General features: G+C 37.4%; 1 protein-coding gene across 1 annotated transcript in view; it reads right to left on the bottom strand.

The window, feature by feature from the left end:
* The window catches only part of Fam120c (family with sequence similarity 120C), a 125369-nt gene that overhangs the window by 40782 nt on the left and 65197 nt on the right, over positions 1-19390 (bottom strand). Inside the window, exon 11 of the mRNA XM_015506510.2 lies at positions 14292-14541. Within this exon, the coding sequence (XP_015361996.1) occupies positions 14292-14541 (250 nt within the window). The remainder of the gene's footprint in view (positions 1-14291; positions 14542-19390) is intronic.

Below are 19390 nucleotides of genomic sequence, written 5' to 3' on the forward strand. Positions count from 1 at the left end.
TGAGCCACATCCCCAGCCCCCCCCCCCTTTTTTGACAGGGTCTTGTTGAATTGCCTAGGGCCTCTCTTAAGTGCGGAGGCTAACCTTAAACTTGTGATTCTGCTGCTTCAGCCTCCCAAGTTGCTGGGATTATAGGCATGCACAACCACACCCAGCTCTTTTTTGTCAGTTTTGATTTCATACATTTTGGGGCTCTGTTGTTAAGTCCATATAATGGTATTTTCCTGATGAACTTAATCTTTTATCATTACAAAATATCTGGTTTAGATGTGAAATGTCCCCCAAAACCTACAGTATTGAAGGTCACAGTGTTCACAGGTATTGAATGTCACAGTGTTCACTTTAGAAGGTGATTAGATCATTGATTCATAATTCAATGGACTATTAGGAGGTGGAGCCTAGTTGGTAGGTTGGGTTCTGGGGGGCATGCCCTTGAAGGCTGTATTTTATCCCCAGTCTCTTTCCCTGCACATTTTTTCTCTCTGCTCCCTGGCTGCCATAAGGCGATCAGCTTTGTTCTACTGCACACATCCCACCATTATGGATTACCTCACTAAATGCCCCAAAACCATTGGACTCAGTAACTATGAATTGAAACCTGTGAAACTCTTGAGCCAAATAAAGCTTTCCTACTTTTAAGTTGTTTCTGTCAGGTATTTTGTCACAGTGATAGAAAGTTAACACACCCTCTTTGCTTCTAATTATATATTTTTATTATCTTAATATTTGCTACTAGCATTCTGAGTATAGCTCTCTTATGGTGGTTGTTTATGTGTAACTTTTTCTATCCTTTTATTTGCAACATATTTGTATCGTTTAATTTATTGAAGTGTATCTCCTTTAAACAGTGTTTCCTTACCCAAGCCAACAATTTCTGCCTTTTGACTAAATTTGTAATCCATTCAAATTTATTACCACCATGGCAGATTTTAAAATTTTTTTAATATTTATTTTTTAGTTTTTGGTGGACACAACATCTTTATTTTATTTTTATGTGGTGCTGAGGATCGAACCCAGTGCCCCGCGCATACCAGGCGAGCACGCTACCGCTTGAGCCACATTCCCAGCCCTATGGCAGATTTTTTAAAGAATAATTTTTAGTTGTTGATGGATCTTTATTTTATTTATTTATATGTGGTGCTGAGAATCAAACCCAGTACTTCACACATGCTAGGCAAGCACTCAACCACTGAGCTACAACCTCAGCTCGTCATGGCAGATTTGAATCTACCGTGTTGTATTTCACATTTCTCATGTCTCTTTTGTTACTGTTTCTTTTATGTATTCTTTTAGTAGACATTTTCTAAGTATAAATTTTAATACTTTAATACTTTTTGTTTCCTTTTGAAGCACTGGTGATCGAACCCAGGGGCACTCTACCACTGAGCTACAACCCCAGTCCTTTTTGAGATGGTGTCTTGCTAAGTTGTCCAGGCTGGCCTGGAACTTATGACATTCCTCCCAGTCTCTTGAGTCACTGGGATTACAGTCACATACTCAACTAAACTCAGCTTTCCATACTTCGTACGCCTCAGAAAACAGATCTACTAATAAATTTTCTGCTTTTCTTTATTTGAAATGCCCGTCTTCTTTTTTTGGTAGGGAGTACTGGGTATTGAACTCAGGGGCACTTAACCACTGAGCCACATCCCCAGCCTTATTATCTATTTATTGAGAGACAGGGTCTCACTGAGTTGCAGAGTACCTTGTTATTGCTGAGGCTGGCTTTGAACTCAGGATCCTCCTGCCTCAGCCTCTGGAGCTGCTGGAATCACAGGCGTGTGCCACTGCACCTGGCCTGTCTTCATTTTTGAAACATAGTTTTATTGAACGCAAGACTCATAGTTGATAATGTTTTATTTCATTATAATGAATATTCTGTCCTACTGCCTACTGTCCTTTATTATTTCCCATGAAAAGTCTAGTCTTTGTGGTTCCCTTGCATGTGATGAGTCATTTTTCTTTTCCAGCACTCAAGCATGCTGTCTTTTACCAATTTGTTGCCAACAGATATGCATTATAAGAAATACTAAAGGATGTGTGTGTGGGGGGGGTACACATTGTTGGTAGAACTGAAAAATTAGCGCAACCACTTTAGATAGCAGTATGGAGATTTGTAAAAAACTATCAATGAATCACCTATTCCACTCTTTGGTATTTACCCAAAAGAACTAAAATCAGCATACTATAGTGATATATGCTTACCAATGTTTATAGCAGCAAAATTCACAATAGTAAAAATTATGGAATAAGCCTAGGTGTCCTTCAACAGATGAATGGATGAATAAAACATGTTATATATACATAATAGTTTTACTCAGCCATAAGAATGAAATTCTGTCATTTGCTGGTAAATGAATAGAAACGGAGAACATCATGAAATAAGCCAGACTCAAAAAAAAAAAAAAAAATCAATGCTCAAATGTTTTGTCTCATATGTGGAAGCTGGAGGGAGGAAACAAGCAAACAAACAATAACAACCCCCCTCCCCCCCAAAAAAAAACCCCAGGAATGAAAAATGGATCTCATTAAAATAGAATGGATAGCACCAGAGTAGAGGCAACAGAATAGAGGAAGGGGATCAAGTGGGAGGGAGGAGGAGAGGGCATAGGTAAGTACTGGAGAATGAAATTTACCAAATTATGCTACATTCATATATGAATATACCACAGTGAATCCCACTTTTAATTATAATTATAATGTACTTATTAAAACATAATAATGGAAGGTAGACCAAAAGAGTAGAAAAAGGGATCAAGGGAAGGAAAAAGGGTAGGTACTAGGGAATGAGATTGATCAAATTATGTTTTGTGCATGTATGAATATGTCACAATGAATCAAATTATGTGTAATTATAATGCACCAATAAAAATCATAAAAATACTGAAGTTATATAGATTGACAGCAATAATAACAGTAATTCAAATCCATACCAAAAAAAAAAAAAAGACTGCCAGGAAAGATCATTATGTAGGTTATGTCATTCATCATATCTGATGTGGTCCTCTTTGAGTTTATCCTGGTTGAAGTTAATTGAGCTTCTTGAATATATAGTTTTTCATTAAGTTTGAGAAAATTTCAAACAGTTTTTAAAAAATATTTCCCCCATTTCTCTTTTATTCTGGTACTATATCATATTCATGCTGGTTCACTACTTAATGGTGTCACTCATTTCTCTTAAGCTCTGTTCACTTTTTTTTTTCCTCTCTGTTCTTCAGATCACATAATATTGTTGATTATTTTCATGTGTGCTGCTTCTTTCTTCTCCCAGCTAAATCTATAGATATTCTCCAATAAATTTGTCATTTCAGTTACTGTACTTTTCAACTCCAGAATATCTACTTGTTTTTTTTTTTTTTTTAGTTTCTCTTTATTGACAATCATCATGCCTTCACTTAATTCTTTATGCATGGCTTCATTGAGTTCTCTGAACATACTTACACTGATTTGAAGTCTTTGCTATGTCTACCACCTGAGCCCCTTCAAAACCCTGATTTATTTGCTGCCTATAGGTTATACATTCATGTTTTCTTAGCCTATCTTAGAAGATTTTGTTGAAAACAGGATATTTTAGATAATGTAGCAACTCTCCAGCCCAGAAGTGGCCAAAGTTATTGCTTAGTTGTTGTCTTGTTTAATTATTTAGTGACCTAGATGTGATAATTCTATGAAGTTTATTTCCATGCAGAGTAAAACACCTGATGTCCCTGCTGAAAGTTTTCCACTTTGTTTTTATCCTTTAGCCTATCTACCTAAGTGTCATCTTTAGGTCAGCATAAGCCACCAACTGGTCAAAGGTTATGCCTAAGAACTCTCTGCCAGTTAGATGTTTACCCTTTATCACTGAATATATGTCAGGAGGAAGGCTTCTATATAGGCCAGGGAGTTTACACTCTTTTGCTCCACATTCAGTGAGGGAGTAATAGCTTGGAGGTACCTTCTAGCTTCATTCCTACAAAGACATGGCCTTGGACCATTCACAGTCTTCCAGAATGAAAGGATACATTTAGTTTTAATTCTAAATTCCTAGGAATTACCTCTGAGTTAGAGTATTTTCAGACAATGTTTTCTCAGAAGTGGTGTTTTAGCCTCTTATGTCAGGGAGGCATCTATACTGTGCTGATGAGTCTGAGTGTGGCTTAGGGAAAGCACTGAAGTTTGGCCCTAAATCTTCTCCTGAGCCAGTGCATGAACACACCTTTCCTGATTCTAAGTTACTGTGATCCCAGGAGGGGGTTCTCTTGGCTGTTTATTTCTCTGGTTCTTGCTATAAAATTTCTGAATTTCTGAGCCATTCTGGATTTCTTGCTTCTATTATGGTGCTACCTGCCTCCTCTTTAATTGCTCACCATCAAGATTCCTATTGTTTTTCAACATCTCTTAGGCATGGAGTTCTTCATGTTCTGTTCTAAAAAGTCAGTTTCCTTGTCCTCATGTCTTGTTTTTCGCCCTGAGAAGAGTACCTGGTTGTTTCATGAGAGGTAAGCATGCTTTCCTACCTACCTATAAGTAGATATAAGTGGACCTATAAGTAGATATAAGTGGGGTTTCTAGTGCCAGTGTAGCAATACCCCCCTTACATATGAACTGGACTGGGCACAGTTGGGGACCACAAAATTCAGAGCCCATTGCCCCTGATTAGAGCTTCTGCTCTATGAGGAGGGATTTAGTCAGTGATCCTCTTGTCCACACTTACCTGGACACAGGGATGAAGTTGATGAGAAAGGGCAGCCTTCCCCTCCCAGGGTAAAACAGCCCAAGTATGAAGGCTGGGGAAAAAAGGGATCCCTGTCTTCTTGGCTATTCGTGCCTGAAAGAGACCTACTGTAATAACAGATATGAGAGTAAGGGAATGAATTTTAACTCAAATGCTAAAGACTCATGCTGTTTTTACCCAGATTTAGAAGATTCTCTCCCTTCCTTTCACCTTGCCTTCAATCTTTCTTTTCTTTGAAATCTGCATTTTTATTTCCATTAAAAATATTGTCTATATATAATTTTGGCCTACTTTATTCTCCTTTACATCTACCATTCAAATATAAATATATTAATGTTATTCAAGTAAAAGTAGAATAACATCTAACATGAGAATTAAATATTTCACATCATGAAATTAATAAGATTTGAATGAAATGGATATGTCATTATTTTTCAGGAATAGTAACTCATCTTCCCTACATGTTATTTCTCTTTACTTTTATTTATTTGAGTATCTATGTAATGAGTGTCTTTCTCGCATATTCAGCAATTATAAACGTACACAGTGTAACTGATAGCACCAGTGAGATTATCTCTCTCTTCTTCACTTCATGTTCAACTCTCCCTATATGTTTCAACAGTGACTTCGGTTATTTTAAACAAATCCATGAATGATTTCTGTTTTAATAATTTTTACCAGTTAAATTGAGATTTTGCTGGATAGAGGCTTGATTACACCTTATTCTGAATTTCTGGACATCTCATTCCTTGCCTTCCTTTCTTTGCATACCAACATCAATTCTAACAATTAAGACGTTAATTTAAAAACTCAATGAAAATTCCACTCTAAACAACACTGGGTACCCTTATAGTCATGCTTTTGTGAGAGGTCCTTGGACTACAATTGCTTTAATTGGAAGACAGTGTCCTTTGGTCAAAACTGCAAATTGGTAAGCAGTTCTAGCAGGAAACCGAAAATACTGCTTGCAGATTTAATTGACTAAACCCAAATAATTAGTCAGCCAGCAAAACAGTTGCTTTTATAACATAAGTGAAGTTATAGCCTCTGGCTTTCAAAATATCATTCATGTTTGTAAGTGCTTGCTTGGCTCCTTCTACTGTCCCTCCACTAGCCCTAGTGGCTGTCCACCTGAAGGGTCCAAGCCTAGTTATCCTGAAATGTAAATGGCCTTGTGAATTAACAAAGCTTGACTGTAATAACCAATGGCTTCTGGGGCTACTGTGGTGCTGCTCACCTTATGATCAGGGACAACATAGCTAATGCTTTTCTCCTGTGCTCTCTCTGGGAGAAGAAAGCTGTATATTGGCCCTACTCACTTTTTGTAGTAGGTTTTCTTGAATGAATCTTTCTCCATTTGCTGATGTCCTTAGGACGAACTCCAGAAACATTAAAGATTTGTTTTTATAATTTTTCATCAGTGAAATTGAAATATTGCTATCTCCTTACTCTGAATTTATGGAAGTCTCATCCCTTGCCTTCCTTTCTTGTTGTGGTAAAATAAAAATTAAAAAATTTACCACTATAACCATAAAGTGTATAGTTCCTTTTTTACTTCCTTTGTGCTAGGGATTAAACCCATGGCCTCATGCATGCTAAACTAAGCTAAGCTATCCCAAGCTATCCTCTAGTCCCCCCTGTAATTCTTGAAATGTGGTTTCCTCCAGTTCTATGAATATATTTGTAACATTGTCAATTTTTTTGTTGCTGTGACTAAAATACTTGAGAATACAATTTAGAGGAGAAAAGTTTATTTTGATATCATAGTTTGAGAAATTCAGTCCATGGTTGTCTGGCTCCATCACTCTGAGCCCAAGATAAGGCAGAACATCATGGTAGAAGGGCGTGAAGGAAAGCCACTCAGCTCATGACAACTAGAAAGTAGAGAGAAGGAAAAGGGCCAGGGACAAGATATAAACTCCAAAGGCACATTCCTGGTGACCTACTTTAGCAGCGCCCTACCTGCCTACAATTATCAGCCAGTAGTCTTTTCAAATTGTTAATCCATTAAATGGATTAATTCACCAATTTAGGTCACAGTTCTCATAATTTAATCATTAGCTTTTAATTTTTGGGTGGGGGGCAGGGTGGCAACCTCATATCCAATTCCTAACAGTAGATTTGATTAAAAAGTCTTTAGATAGCACATCTAACATCTATATCTCCTCAGAGACAGTTTCAAATCACTGATTTTTTTCCCTGTGTATGAGCCACACAGTATTTCTTCTTTGCAAGTTTAGTAATTTCTTATTGGAAATTGATCGTTTTGATAATATATTATAGCAACTCTGGACTTCAAATTCCCTGAGTAAGTACTGTCATTTTTGCTGGTGTTTGTTTAGTGACTAATCTGAACTATTTTTGGAAAAAAAAAAAATCTGTGTCCCCTGCAAGGTGTGGGCCAGGACATTCCTGCTCAGATTTTTAATTCTTCTTTTCATTTTTAATCCTAGCTTCCTAGGGGGTCTCCTTTGGATTACCATATCTCATTAGGCAGCCAATGATTGGTCAAATTTGTGTATAAATACATTGAGTAATAAAGCTTCCATCAATCTCAAGGGGATTTTTGTGTATGTTGGAGCATTCATTAAAAATTCAGGCAGTGTACAATTCTGTCCTGGATTTTGTTGTTGTTGTTCTGGAGATCAAATCCAAGGCCTCACATGTTAGGCACATGTTAGCTCACATGTTACCACTGAGCTACATCACTAGACCCTATCCTGGCTTTTATTTTCACCTTGTTCAAATTCCCATGTTGAGTCAGGTAGGAATATATAACTGGATCCCTCTCCTGAGTATACTTCCAGTCTCTTAGATATTCAAGAATACATGAGAGATGATGGGCTGTGGCTGTGGCTGTAGCTCAAGTGGTGGAGCGCTTGCCTGGCATGCGTGAGGCACTGGGTTCGATCCTCAGCACCACATAAACAAATAAAATAAAGGTATTCTGTCCATCAAAATTAAAAAAAAATGAATACGTGAGAGATGATCAAACCCTGTATGGTTATCTTATTGCACAGACCTCCAAGTTAAATTTTGACTTGGTGGTTTGGAGCCACAAGCAACCGAGGTATTTACCTTTCCTGATTGTTTGTAACTGAGATTGCCTTGTTTCTGATACCTTTCCTATCTCAAAGAAAGTTAAATTAATACTTAAGGCACTGGGTTCGATCCCTAGCACCACATACGATAAACAAATTGAATAAAGGTATTAAAAAATTTACATCTATAATCAGTCCATCTGAGATTCATATCAGATATGTCTCCCCAGATACAGATTCAATTCTCTAACAACAATTACTTTGGAAATTCATTTCTTCCTCAATGATTTGTGTCCTTTCATGTATTTTAAGTTCTAATATGTCTATGGTCTTAGTTTTATTTGTTATAAAATAACAATACTGGCACAATATTTCATAATGAGTTTATATATTTTGGATATCATTTGAGTCATGAGACTTCCTTTTGTTCTTTTTCTTTTTGGTTCCAGGGATTGAACCCAGAGGTGCTTTTACAACTAAGCCACATACAACCCCTTTTTATTTTGAGACAGAGCCTCTCCAAGTTACTTTGGGCTTCATTAAGTTGTTGATGTTGGCCTTGAACTTGGAATTCTCCTGCCTTAGAGTTGCTGGGTTACAGGAGTTCACCACATCTAGCTCCTGTTTTCTTTTTGAAAAATGTTAAGCTACTCTTGCTCATTTGCTCTCTGATGAACTTCAGAATTATACTGACAAGCAAATTAAAAATAGTTTCCATATATTTTCATATTTTACTTATCAGGATGGCACATAGTAAACACAATGCTAGGAGTGAATCCAGTGGGGTTTTTTTGTTTGTTTGTTTTGAGACAGGGTCTCACTATGCTATCCAGGCTTGTCTCAGAATTGGGATTTTCCTGCCTCAGCCTTGTAAGTAGCTAGGGTTAAAGACATGCACCACCGTGTCTGGCAATCCAGTATTTCTTAACAGAACTCTTTCATGGGAGAGACTCCTCAATTTTACCAGGAAGTCAAATGGAGAGCTCTTGTCCAATTCCATGTTCTATATCTAGAAGACTGTTGAAATTTGAATGAACTTTTGCTAGAAATGATGGGGCCTTGGTGCATGTCTCTCCACATTCAGCAGAGATGAAATCCAATCCTTGTATCCTGCCTTCCTTAAACTGTATCAATCCTTTCTAGAAAACTCTATTTCTCTAGATTAACTATCTAGGAACTTCACCAACATACATTTTAGTTACACAACTTCCCCAATATTACTTTTTCTGTCCTGAGAGGCATATTTTATCTATTACTAGAAGTAATTGAGAAATTCAGACTCTGTACTCAATTAGGCTATGGCTCATTATTCCTACCCAATCTTTACTTTTGCTGGGGAATGTACTATTTAGAATAAGTTAATTTTCATTTAAGTTAATTTTTTAATTTCCAACCATATTTTGTTGTAAAAACTGTTTGTTCCCACATTTTGGCTTAAAAAATAGGAATTCAAAAGTTGGGGAGCATTGAGTTCAAACCCTCTTACTATCCCTCCTTTCCAAGTTATACCATTGTTGTGAATTACTGCTCTTTGAGCCTGTAGCCTCATCTAATTTTCAACACTATTTTAAAGATTAGAAACATCACACACAAAAGACTGACTTAGCTGAGCATGGTGGCACACGCCTAAAATCCCAGCAATTTGGGAAGCTGAGATAGGAGAATGACAAGTTCAAGGCCAGCATCAGCCACTCAGTGAGACCCTGTCTTAAAATAAAAAATGAAAAGAGTTGGGGATGTAGCTCAGTGGTAAAGCACCTTGGGTTCAATCCCTAGTAACAAAACAAAACTCACAAAACCAAGAAGAAAAATAAAGAAAAAAGGGCTGACGTAGCAGACACAACAGGTAATATTATAGTACCTGTTCTTGATGATTTGAAGTACACTTGGTTACTGATTTATACAGGGCAATTTCATCCTATACTACACGACTCTAGATGCTGCCTATTCTTTTTGGACTTTTTTTTAAACAAAGTAATCTTTGTATCTTTATCCTTACTTTTAGCAGTAAGCTATCATTTAACACTGTTGTCATTGGTGCCAAATCTAACAATAGATCCTACTTTCTGTCTTACCTACCTTACAATTTTTTTAAAACATTTTTAAAGCTGTAGATGGACACAATACCTTTATTTTATTTATTTATTTTTATGTGGTGCTGAGAATTGAACCCAGTGCCTCATACATGTTATGCAAATGCTCTACCACTGAGCTACAACCCTAGCCCCCTACCTCTAAGCCCCCAGTGATCCACTCTTTACAACTAGGTCCCACCTCCTAGAGTTTCCACTACTGTTTGGGCATTGAGATAATGCATGCAGAGGCCCTACCCCATAAGAGGTGCTCAATATATATTTCCCTGTATAATTCCCTAACTACTTTGACAATTAAATTGGTGCCTTGGGAGTCTTTTACAATAAGAAAAATGGATAAAGGTTTACTCCTTCTACTTCCTAACATTTTTCTCAATGTCCAAACAGCTCTTGAGAAATAAGAATCATTATTGTTATTTGTTATGGTTTAGATATGAAATATCCCCCAAAGGTCATGTGGTAAAGACTTGGTAGACAGCCCATGCCACTATAGGGAAGTGGTGGAAACACTAGGAGGTGGGGATTAGTTGGGGAGAGTAGGTCACTGGGGGGCATATCTTTGAAGGATATGTCTTGTTCCCCAGTCCCTTTCTCTCTCTTTCTCTTCCTGTCTACCATTTGGTAAGTAGCTCTGCTTCACCATGCCCTCTCTCTTATAATGTTGTGCCTCATCACAGGCCAAGAAACAGCAGAGCCAACAGACCATAGATAGAATCTCTGAAACTGTGAGCCAAAATAAATCTTTCCTCTTTATAAGTTTCTTTCCATGTATTTTGTCATAGTGATGGAAAGCTGATTAACACACCATTTACAGTGGAAAAAAAATGTTCTGAAAGGCTAAAGTGACTTATTCATGCTGAAAAGTGCTAGAAAAGGACAATTCAAACTAAGTTCTGCTCAGTGTCAAAGTGCACTGCTCTATTACTTGTAGGACTGGTCCTCTCCTTTATATATATAAACAACTTACTACCTCTATTCCAGAAAACAAACAATGAGAAAATATAATAGTGAACAGGACACCATTCATAATCAAAACAATACATACCAGGGACTTAGGAATTAAAGTCCAGACTTCTATGGAAAAAAATTAATCCTAAGATATAAGAGACTTGAATACATGAAAGGTAAACTCTGACTTATGGATGAAAAGACTTAACAGTATAAAGATGTCAGTGTACTCCAAATTAATTTACAAATTCAGTTCAATGTAAAAAAATCTCAACAATATTTTGTGGAAACTGGATTGATGCTAAAGTGTACATAGAATAATGATTTATAGGATATAAGAATAGCTAGCTAGTAAAATTGTGAAACTAGAAGTGCAGAGTGAAGATTTGCCGTAACTGATTATTAAGGCAACTTTCAAACCCTTAATAAGTAAAACAGCATAATATTGATGAGGGATCAAATGGGCAATGGAGCAAATTAGAATCCAGGAGTGGACTCATGTATATATAGGAAACTGGTGCAGAGGAAGGTGGTAATACAAATCAGTAAGGAAAGAAGGGGTCATTTAATAATCACTGGGGAACTGGCTTATTATATAGAGAAAATGAGGTAATGAAGTAACATCCTTTTTCTCAACATGCACAGAATTTCTGAACATGTACAAAATAAATACCCACTATATTAAGAACATGACATGAAATTATAAAATTATAAGAAAATTTAGAAACATATCGTTATGACCTAAGAACAGGGGGAGTTTATTAAATAAAGACAAAAATATACAGTATAAAAGTACATATTAATGGGTTTGGCAAAACCAAAATAAATATTTTTTTGGTACTGTGGATTGAACCCAGGGGCACTTTACCCCCGAGATATATCCCCAGCCCTTTACATTTTTTTATTTTGAAAAGGGTCTGGCTAAGTTGCTCAGGGCCTAAGTTGCTGAGGCTGCCCTTGAACTTGCAATCCACCTGCCTCAGTCTCCCAAGTTGCTAGGATTGCAGGTGTACACCACTGTGCTCAGCAAAATACTTCATGAGGAGAAGGAAAGTATATTGATATCTGAAGGTTACTTGGAAATTTGTTAAGAAGAATGGTTAAATAGGTGACTAGAAATTAACAGATGGATAGTTCTGTCAGATAAAGCACAGTAAAATATTAATTATTAGAATCTACAAGGTGGTTATTCTTCCAACATTTCTGTATATATGTAATTATAAAAATAAAAGGTCTAAGAGCTGGGAGTGGTGGTACACACCTGTAAACCCAGCAATTTAGGAGGGAGGTTGAGTCAATAGAATTGCAAGTTATAGGTCAGCGAATTTAGCAAGACCAACAGCAACTTAATAAGACTGTGTCTCCAAAAATAAAAAGGAGGCCGGGCACAGTGGCACATGCCTATGATTCCAGCGGCTCGGGAGGCTGAGGCAGGAAGATCTCAAAGCCAGCCTCAGCAACTCAGTGATGCCCTAAGCAATTCAGCAGTTAAGCACCCGGGGTTTGATCTCCAGCACCAAAAAATTTAAATGAAATAAATAAATAAATGGGATGAAGTGAAATGAAATGAAAAGGACTGGGGATGTATCTCAGTGGTAAAGCATCCCTGGGTTCAATCCCCAGTCAAAACAAAACAAAACAAGATGAAACAATAAAAGTTTGGCTAATATGAAATACTTCTGTTCAATAAAGGCTATTGTGCATAAAATTTAAACAAGCTGATGAATAGGAAAAGATATTTGATATATACATACACATATACACATAAGCACATGCAACTAATACAAATACAGAAAAGATATCTGCTGTGTATCTGACAAGGAACTTCAGTAACCAAGGAGAAAAGACAAATAATCTCATAGAAAGTTGCAAGATAAGTAAATAAGTGCTTCAGAATGAGAAAACTCAAATGGCTAATCAGCATAAAAACAGAGAAGATTAGGGCTGGGGATAGAGCTCAGTGGTAGAACGCCTCCTTCGCATGCATAAGACAGTGGTTTTGATCTGTAGCACCAGAATAAAGAAAAACAAAGATCAGTCTCATCTGTAATCAAAAGAAATGCAAATTAAAATGTTATTAGGAACCTACCAGTGGTAAAAATTAAGTTATACAATCAGTAGTAGCAAAATGAGGAATTAGAAAACCTTATGTATTGTTCATAGGAATACAAATTAGCAGTTTTATCTAGTGCAATTGGCAACATTGCTCTGAATCTACATGTATTTTTACAGGATCCAGAAATGCTACTCCTGAGTATATACTTCAGATAAACTGACAAAGGAACACAAAAAGACAGAGAAGAGACAACTATTAAGCAATGTTTGTAATTCCAAAGAACTGGAAACAACTATCCATTCATCTATCAATAAAATACTGTGATATCAGTATTTGATAGAACATAACCAGCAGTTAAGTGGAATGAACCATATATGAATATGGATACACCTAAAAAATAACTCTGAATGTGGGGTGGATCATGTCTATAGTTCCAGCTACTAAGGTGGCTGAGGTGGGAGGAGTACTTGAGTCCATTAGTATGAGACCAGTGTGAGCATCACAGAGACCTTGTCAAGAAAGGAAGGAAAGAAGAACAGTAAATGAAAGCTAAGAAATAGAATGAGGTATATAGCACAATACCTTTCATGTCAAAAAAGCAAAACAAACAAACAAACAAACAAATAAAACTCTAGCTGTGTGAGATGGTGTACATCTGTAGTCCCAGCTACTCAAAAGGCTGAGGTGGGATTACCACTTTGAGCCCAGGAATTCAAGGCCATCTTGAGCAACGTAATAATATCCAGACTCTTAAAAAAAAAAAAAAAAAGCAGGGCATGGTGGTGTGTGCTTTTATTCCTAGCTACTTGGGAGGCTGAGGTGGGAGGACCACAAGTTTGAGGCTAGTCTTAGCAACTTAGCAAGACACAAAATTAAAAAAAATAAAATAAAAAGGTCCGTGAAAGTAGCTCAGTAATAAAGCATCCCTAGTTTCAATCCCCAGCACCAGGAGAAAAAAAAAAGGAAAAAAAAAGTACATATACAAAAAATACTATTGGAGCTAAGGATATAGAACTTGAATGGCATGCACAATACCCTGGTTTGGATCCCCAGCACCAAAAAAAAAAAAAAATTAACTGTGCATGGATATGGATATGGATATGGATATAAATACAAACATATGTAATATAGCTTGGAAGTGCACAAATCGAATACTCAAGAATGAAGGACTCTTCATAGAAAGGAGAAGGGAACTGGATCAGGAATGAGGACTGAAAGGGACAAAAATGAGGGATTATTCATGATATGATGATGACAAAGGATCATAAGCTGGGGTGAGTATTCTAACAATAATTTTCAGTGTTTCTGAAGTCTAAGGTGAACATGAATCAAAAATTTCCCCGCAATGAAACACCATAAAAACACTTACTTAAAATCATTGTCAAAAAAAAAGTAAAAGAGAAAGGAACTAGCTACTTCCCTGTCACATGGCTTACCGGAGTACACAGCACATGAGCAGCAGATGGGTGGGGACATTAGCTGGATTGAGCATACTGGGTGTGTCAGACTTCATACAGGCCAGGAAAGCTCGCATCCTTCTGTTCTTGTCTTCAACTGCTTTGCCTAGCCAGAGCTTCTTCAGGTTTGGGCAAGTCCATTCCCGAAATGTTAGTGCAGACACCAGTTCAGGGGTCTGAGGTGACTTCCCTTTATAGGCGGACCACTCTTTAAGGATCACTGAAGGAACTAGAAAACAAATTAAGGAAAAATAGTCTCTAGAAAATCTGAGCATTGTTGTCAGATGGCTACGATTGACAGGGTCTATTACATTTCAACATTTTCTTATCACTCTAATTTTTTATTTTTAGCTGTGGTAGCAAGCATTTATTAGGTACTTGATGAATGTTGAGTACTTTTCATATGTTATCTCATTTAATTCTCACAAAACCCAGAGAGCAAACTATTATGATTACTTTATTACAAAACACAGTGCTCATTTTGCAGAGGAAGAAATCAAAGCCCAATGTCATACAACTCTTAACTGCTTTGAAACTCATTTCTTAAGTAAATGTACCAGGCTGACAAGGAATGAAGTCGAAGGGAAAGTTGTGTAAATATCTGGCTTCCCAATACATAATAGGGTACTCCAAAAGACTTAAATGGATTTCACAAAATTCTCAAAAAAATCAAACATCTTGGGCATGGAGGGGTATGCCTGTGATCCTAGCTACTTGGGAAGCTGAGGGAGGTGGACTGATTGAGCCCAAGAGTTTTTGAAGCCTACCTGGGTACCATAGTGAGAAACCCACCCCTCAACATCTTTTAGATTCACCAGGGTATAACAGAGCAGAAAAACATAGCTTCTGTCTACTCCTAGTATACTTCTGGCTCTGAAGTTATGGTTCTTTTAATTGAGATGTCTAGCATCTACTCAATCACCCAAGTCAGAAACCTAGGAATCATCTTGAGTCTTCTTTCTTCTCACATCCTAAACATGTTTTCTAAACCAGGGCCCTGTTGATTCTATTCCAGGATCATCCCTTCTATCTCTATCCTTTTTTCCATCACAAAAAATATTCTAATGGTTCATATGGCATCCTTCACCTGACAAGATTCTCTACACTGCTTGTTCCTACCTTTATCCTGACTGGTCCCTCTCAGCCCCATGCTCCACAATCACTAGAGAATTCCTTTTTTTGTGCTGGGGATTGAACACAGGGCCCCACTCATACTAGGCAAGTGCTCTTTTACTGAGCTACATACCTTGCCCTAGAGTGCTCTCTAAACAAACAAAAAGAAACTTCTTAGTTTGAAATAATTATACATTTACAAGGAGTTGCAAAATAGTATAGAGGTCCTGTGTACCCCTCACTTAAATTCCCCTGTTTTTATCTTAAATTATATAAACCAATGCTCAGAAATTGATATTGAAATAATGTGTGTATGTAGTTTTTAAAAAATATTTTAAGATGTTGATGGACCTTTACTTTATTCATTTATTTATATGTAGTGCTGAGAATGGAACCCAGTGCCTCACACATGCTAGACAAGCATTCTACCACTGAGCCCCAGCCCTAGCTCTATATGTAGCTCCAATATATGTATGCAATGTAGATCCACATAACCACCACTACAATCAAGATACAGAACTATTCCATAACCACAAAGATTTCCATTATGTTATAGCTTGTAGTCAGAGCCTTCCAACACCATCCCTAACTCTGCATCTCTATGATTTTGTGATTTTGAAAATGTTATAAAAATGGAATCATACAGTATGTGACTTTTTGAGACTGGCATTTTCACTCAGTATAATGCCCTTGAGATCCATTTCTGTTGTTGAATCAATAGTTTGTTTCTTTTTTACTGAGTATTATTCCTTGACATAAGAATATATAACTGGGTTATTACTAATTTGGGGCTCTTAAGAATGAAGATTTTGGGGGGCTGAGGTTGTGGCTAAGCGGTAGAGTGCTTGCTTGGCATGTGTAAGGTGCTGGATTTGATCCTCAGCACCACATAAAAATAAATAAATAAAATAAAGGTATAAAAAGTGATATCCTTCAAATTAAAGAGCTTTTAAAAAAACAAAGAATGAAGATTTTGGTAGAGTACTTGCCTTGCATGCATGAGGCCCTAGGTTTGAGCCCTAGTGCTGGGAAAAAAAGAATAAAGCTGTATTGTGAAGTTTCTGCAGGAAAATAAGTTTTGGGTATATGTTCATGAGTATAAGTGTTGGGATGTGTCTATTTTTAATTTTGAAAGGAACCACAAATTACATTCCAGAACGGCAGTGTCATTTTACATTCCCACCAGCAATTTATGAGTGATCCAGTTTCTCTGAATCGTCTCTGACATGTTATTATCACTATTATTCATCTTAGCTATTTTGATAGGTATACAGTAATAATTCACTGTGGTTTTAATCTGCATTTCTTTAATGATACATAACTTCATTTATGTTTTATTAATGTATTATAGTTATATACATAATAGTGGGGTTCTGTTATCTTCAGTGAAATGTCTGTATATGTCATTTGCTGGTTTTCCAATTGTTTTTTTTTAATTTTATTTTTTAAAGAGAGAGAGAGAGAGAGAGAGAGAGAGAGAGAGATAATTTTTTAATATTTATTTTTTAGTTTTCGGTGGACACAACATCTTTGTTTGTATGTGGTGCTGAGGATCGAACCCGGGCCGCACGCATACCAGGCGAGCGCGCTGCCGCTTGAGCCACATCCCCAGCCCCTCCAATTGGTTTTTATAATGTTTACTTTTAGATGTGAACCTGTTTACCTATGAATATCTAGTACATCCACCACCAATTAAAAAGACACTTATCTTTCTTCCTTTGAAGTGCTTTAACAGCTTTGTCAAAAACCAGTTGACTCTACTCCTATGGGGGCTATTTCTGGATTCCTTATTGTATTTTACTCTTCTATGTGTCAGTATATCTGCTAATACTACACTGTCTTAGTTACTATAGTTACATAATAGGTCTTGCAATTAGATTCATCAACTGCTCCAAATTTATTCTTACTTTAAAGAATCATTTTAGCTATTCTAATTCCTTTGCTTTTCCGCATTAGAATAATCTTGTCTATATCCACAAATAATCTTGCTGGGATTTGAATAGGAATTGCATTATATTTGTGTATCATCTTGGAGAACATTATATTGTATTAGTTTGTTTATATTTTTGGTACCAGGGATTGAAAACAGGGGTGCTTAACTGCTTAGCAATATCCCTACCCCTTTTTAATTTTGAGACAGGGTCTTGTTTGCTAAGTTGATACAGCTGGATTTGAATTTATAATCCTCCTGCCTCAGCCTCCTGAGCAGATGAGATGATAGGCATGCACCACCATGCCCAGCAATATTGTCTGTTTAGGTTGCTATGACAACATATCATAGACTGGGTGACTCATAAACAACAAAATTTATTTTTCACAGTTTTGGAGGTTGGGAAGTCCAAGAGCTAAATGCTAGCTGATACAATTTGGTGAGGCCATGATTCCTGGGTTTGTAGGTAGCTGTCTTTTCACTGTTTTCTTGCCTAGGAGGGAGAAGAGAGAGCACTCTAAGGTCACTTTTAGAAAGACACTAATCGTATTCACGAAGGCAACATGCTTAGAATCTAATCACCTCCCAAAGGCCCCACTTCTGAAAATCCTCACTTGGGGGGTGGGCGGTTAGGATTTCAACATTATGTGTATTTTTGTCTTTTCAAATTTTAATTATTATATGTTTTTGCATTAAAAAGTCAAACATAGTTATCACAAATTACAAAGGACTAACAGTGGGACTATAATAATGAATGAATCACTTCAGTCTGGAAATCAGTTACCCTCAATGTCATAGTATAAGCTCATTCAAGTATTTTACTTTTTTTGTCCTTTTAAATGTAATATCCTAGCACATGGTAAGTATGAACTATAAGCATAGGATGGAACTTTCTCTGCAAAGCTAAATGACAAATTTTCCTTTTCAGTGAGAATCATCTATAACTTTTGTTCTCTGCCTCTGCCATGTGCCAGACAATCCAGACCACTCTACCCAGGTTTTTGGCAAAAGATCCCTACCCTCCCTAACTACTGGTCTTCTTGTTCCTTCCTCTCCACTTCCAGAGCCCTCTAAGCAGCTTCCTTTCTTTTGTAAATCAATCATCAACAAAGGGGAAAAAGGGAACAAAACACTTAAAACTTTGACATTGAGGCTCAGCACCTCTGAGTCCTAGGGGTCCACACTGAGGCAGGGCCGGGTGGGCCTTCTCTACTAGTAGTGCATTTGTCCCAGGTTCTGGAGAGAGCACAAGAGAAACCTGCCCCTCACCACAGCTGAGGCACACAGACCTTCTGTTTGAGGTTCACAGGTCATGCTGACATGAACCATCCTTGGAAGGGCAGAGCATCAACAGGGGGATTTAGGCAGGCTGTTGCTTTGTTAACCAGATCTTAGATCCCCACACAAAGGTGATAGGTATGAAGTGGCTAGTCCTGATGGCTCCTGCCATTCATGCTTATTACAGATATACTGGTCTTAAATTCAGGTGCTTTCAGAAAGTGAAGATGTAAACTACTCTTTGCATTATTAATTAATAACATGAAAATAGGCCCCCATCCCCTCCTCAGCCTATGTTGAGATGAAGTCCTCAACTACAAACCTCAAAGGGGCCTGCCTCTTCATTCAGGGATATCTGAGGATCAGGTATATGAGAGGATGGCAGCCCAGGGCCTGGGAGTAACTCTAGATGAGAACAGCTTTTCCATAATCTCCAAGGTTTTCTTGTGTCCCCAAACCCAGTAGGGGCCAAACACTAAGGTTTCTGTGGTGCTGGATATAGTACCAGGCTGAGTGACCCAAAGGAAAGAAAGAGGAAATGAAGGGGGGGTAGGGTGTGGCTCAGTGGTAGAGTGCTCACCCAGCATGTGTGGGTTGCTGGGTTCTATCCTTAGCACCACGTAAAAATAAAATAAAAGTACTGTGTCCAACTATAACTAAACCAAAATATTTAATTTAAAAAAAAAGAGGAAATGGAGGGAAGGAGAATATGATCCAGGAGTCCAGAGAATGGGACCATGTGGGACAGGACCTCAGA

This window comes from Marmota marmota, unplaced genomic scaffold, assembly GCF_001458135.2.
Source record: "Marmota marmota marmota unplaced genomic scaffold, marMar, whole genome shotgun sequence".
In the NCBI taxonomy this organism is placed as follows: domain Eukaryota; kingdom Metazoa; phylum Chordata; class Mammalia; order Rodentia; family Sciuridae; genus Marmota; species Marmota marmota.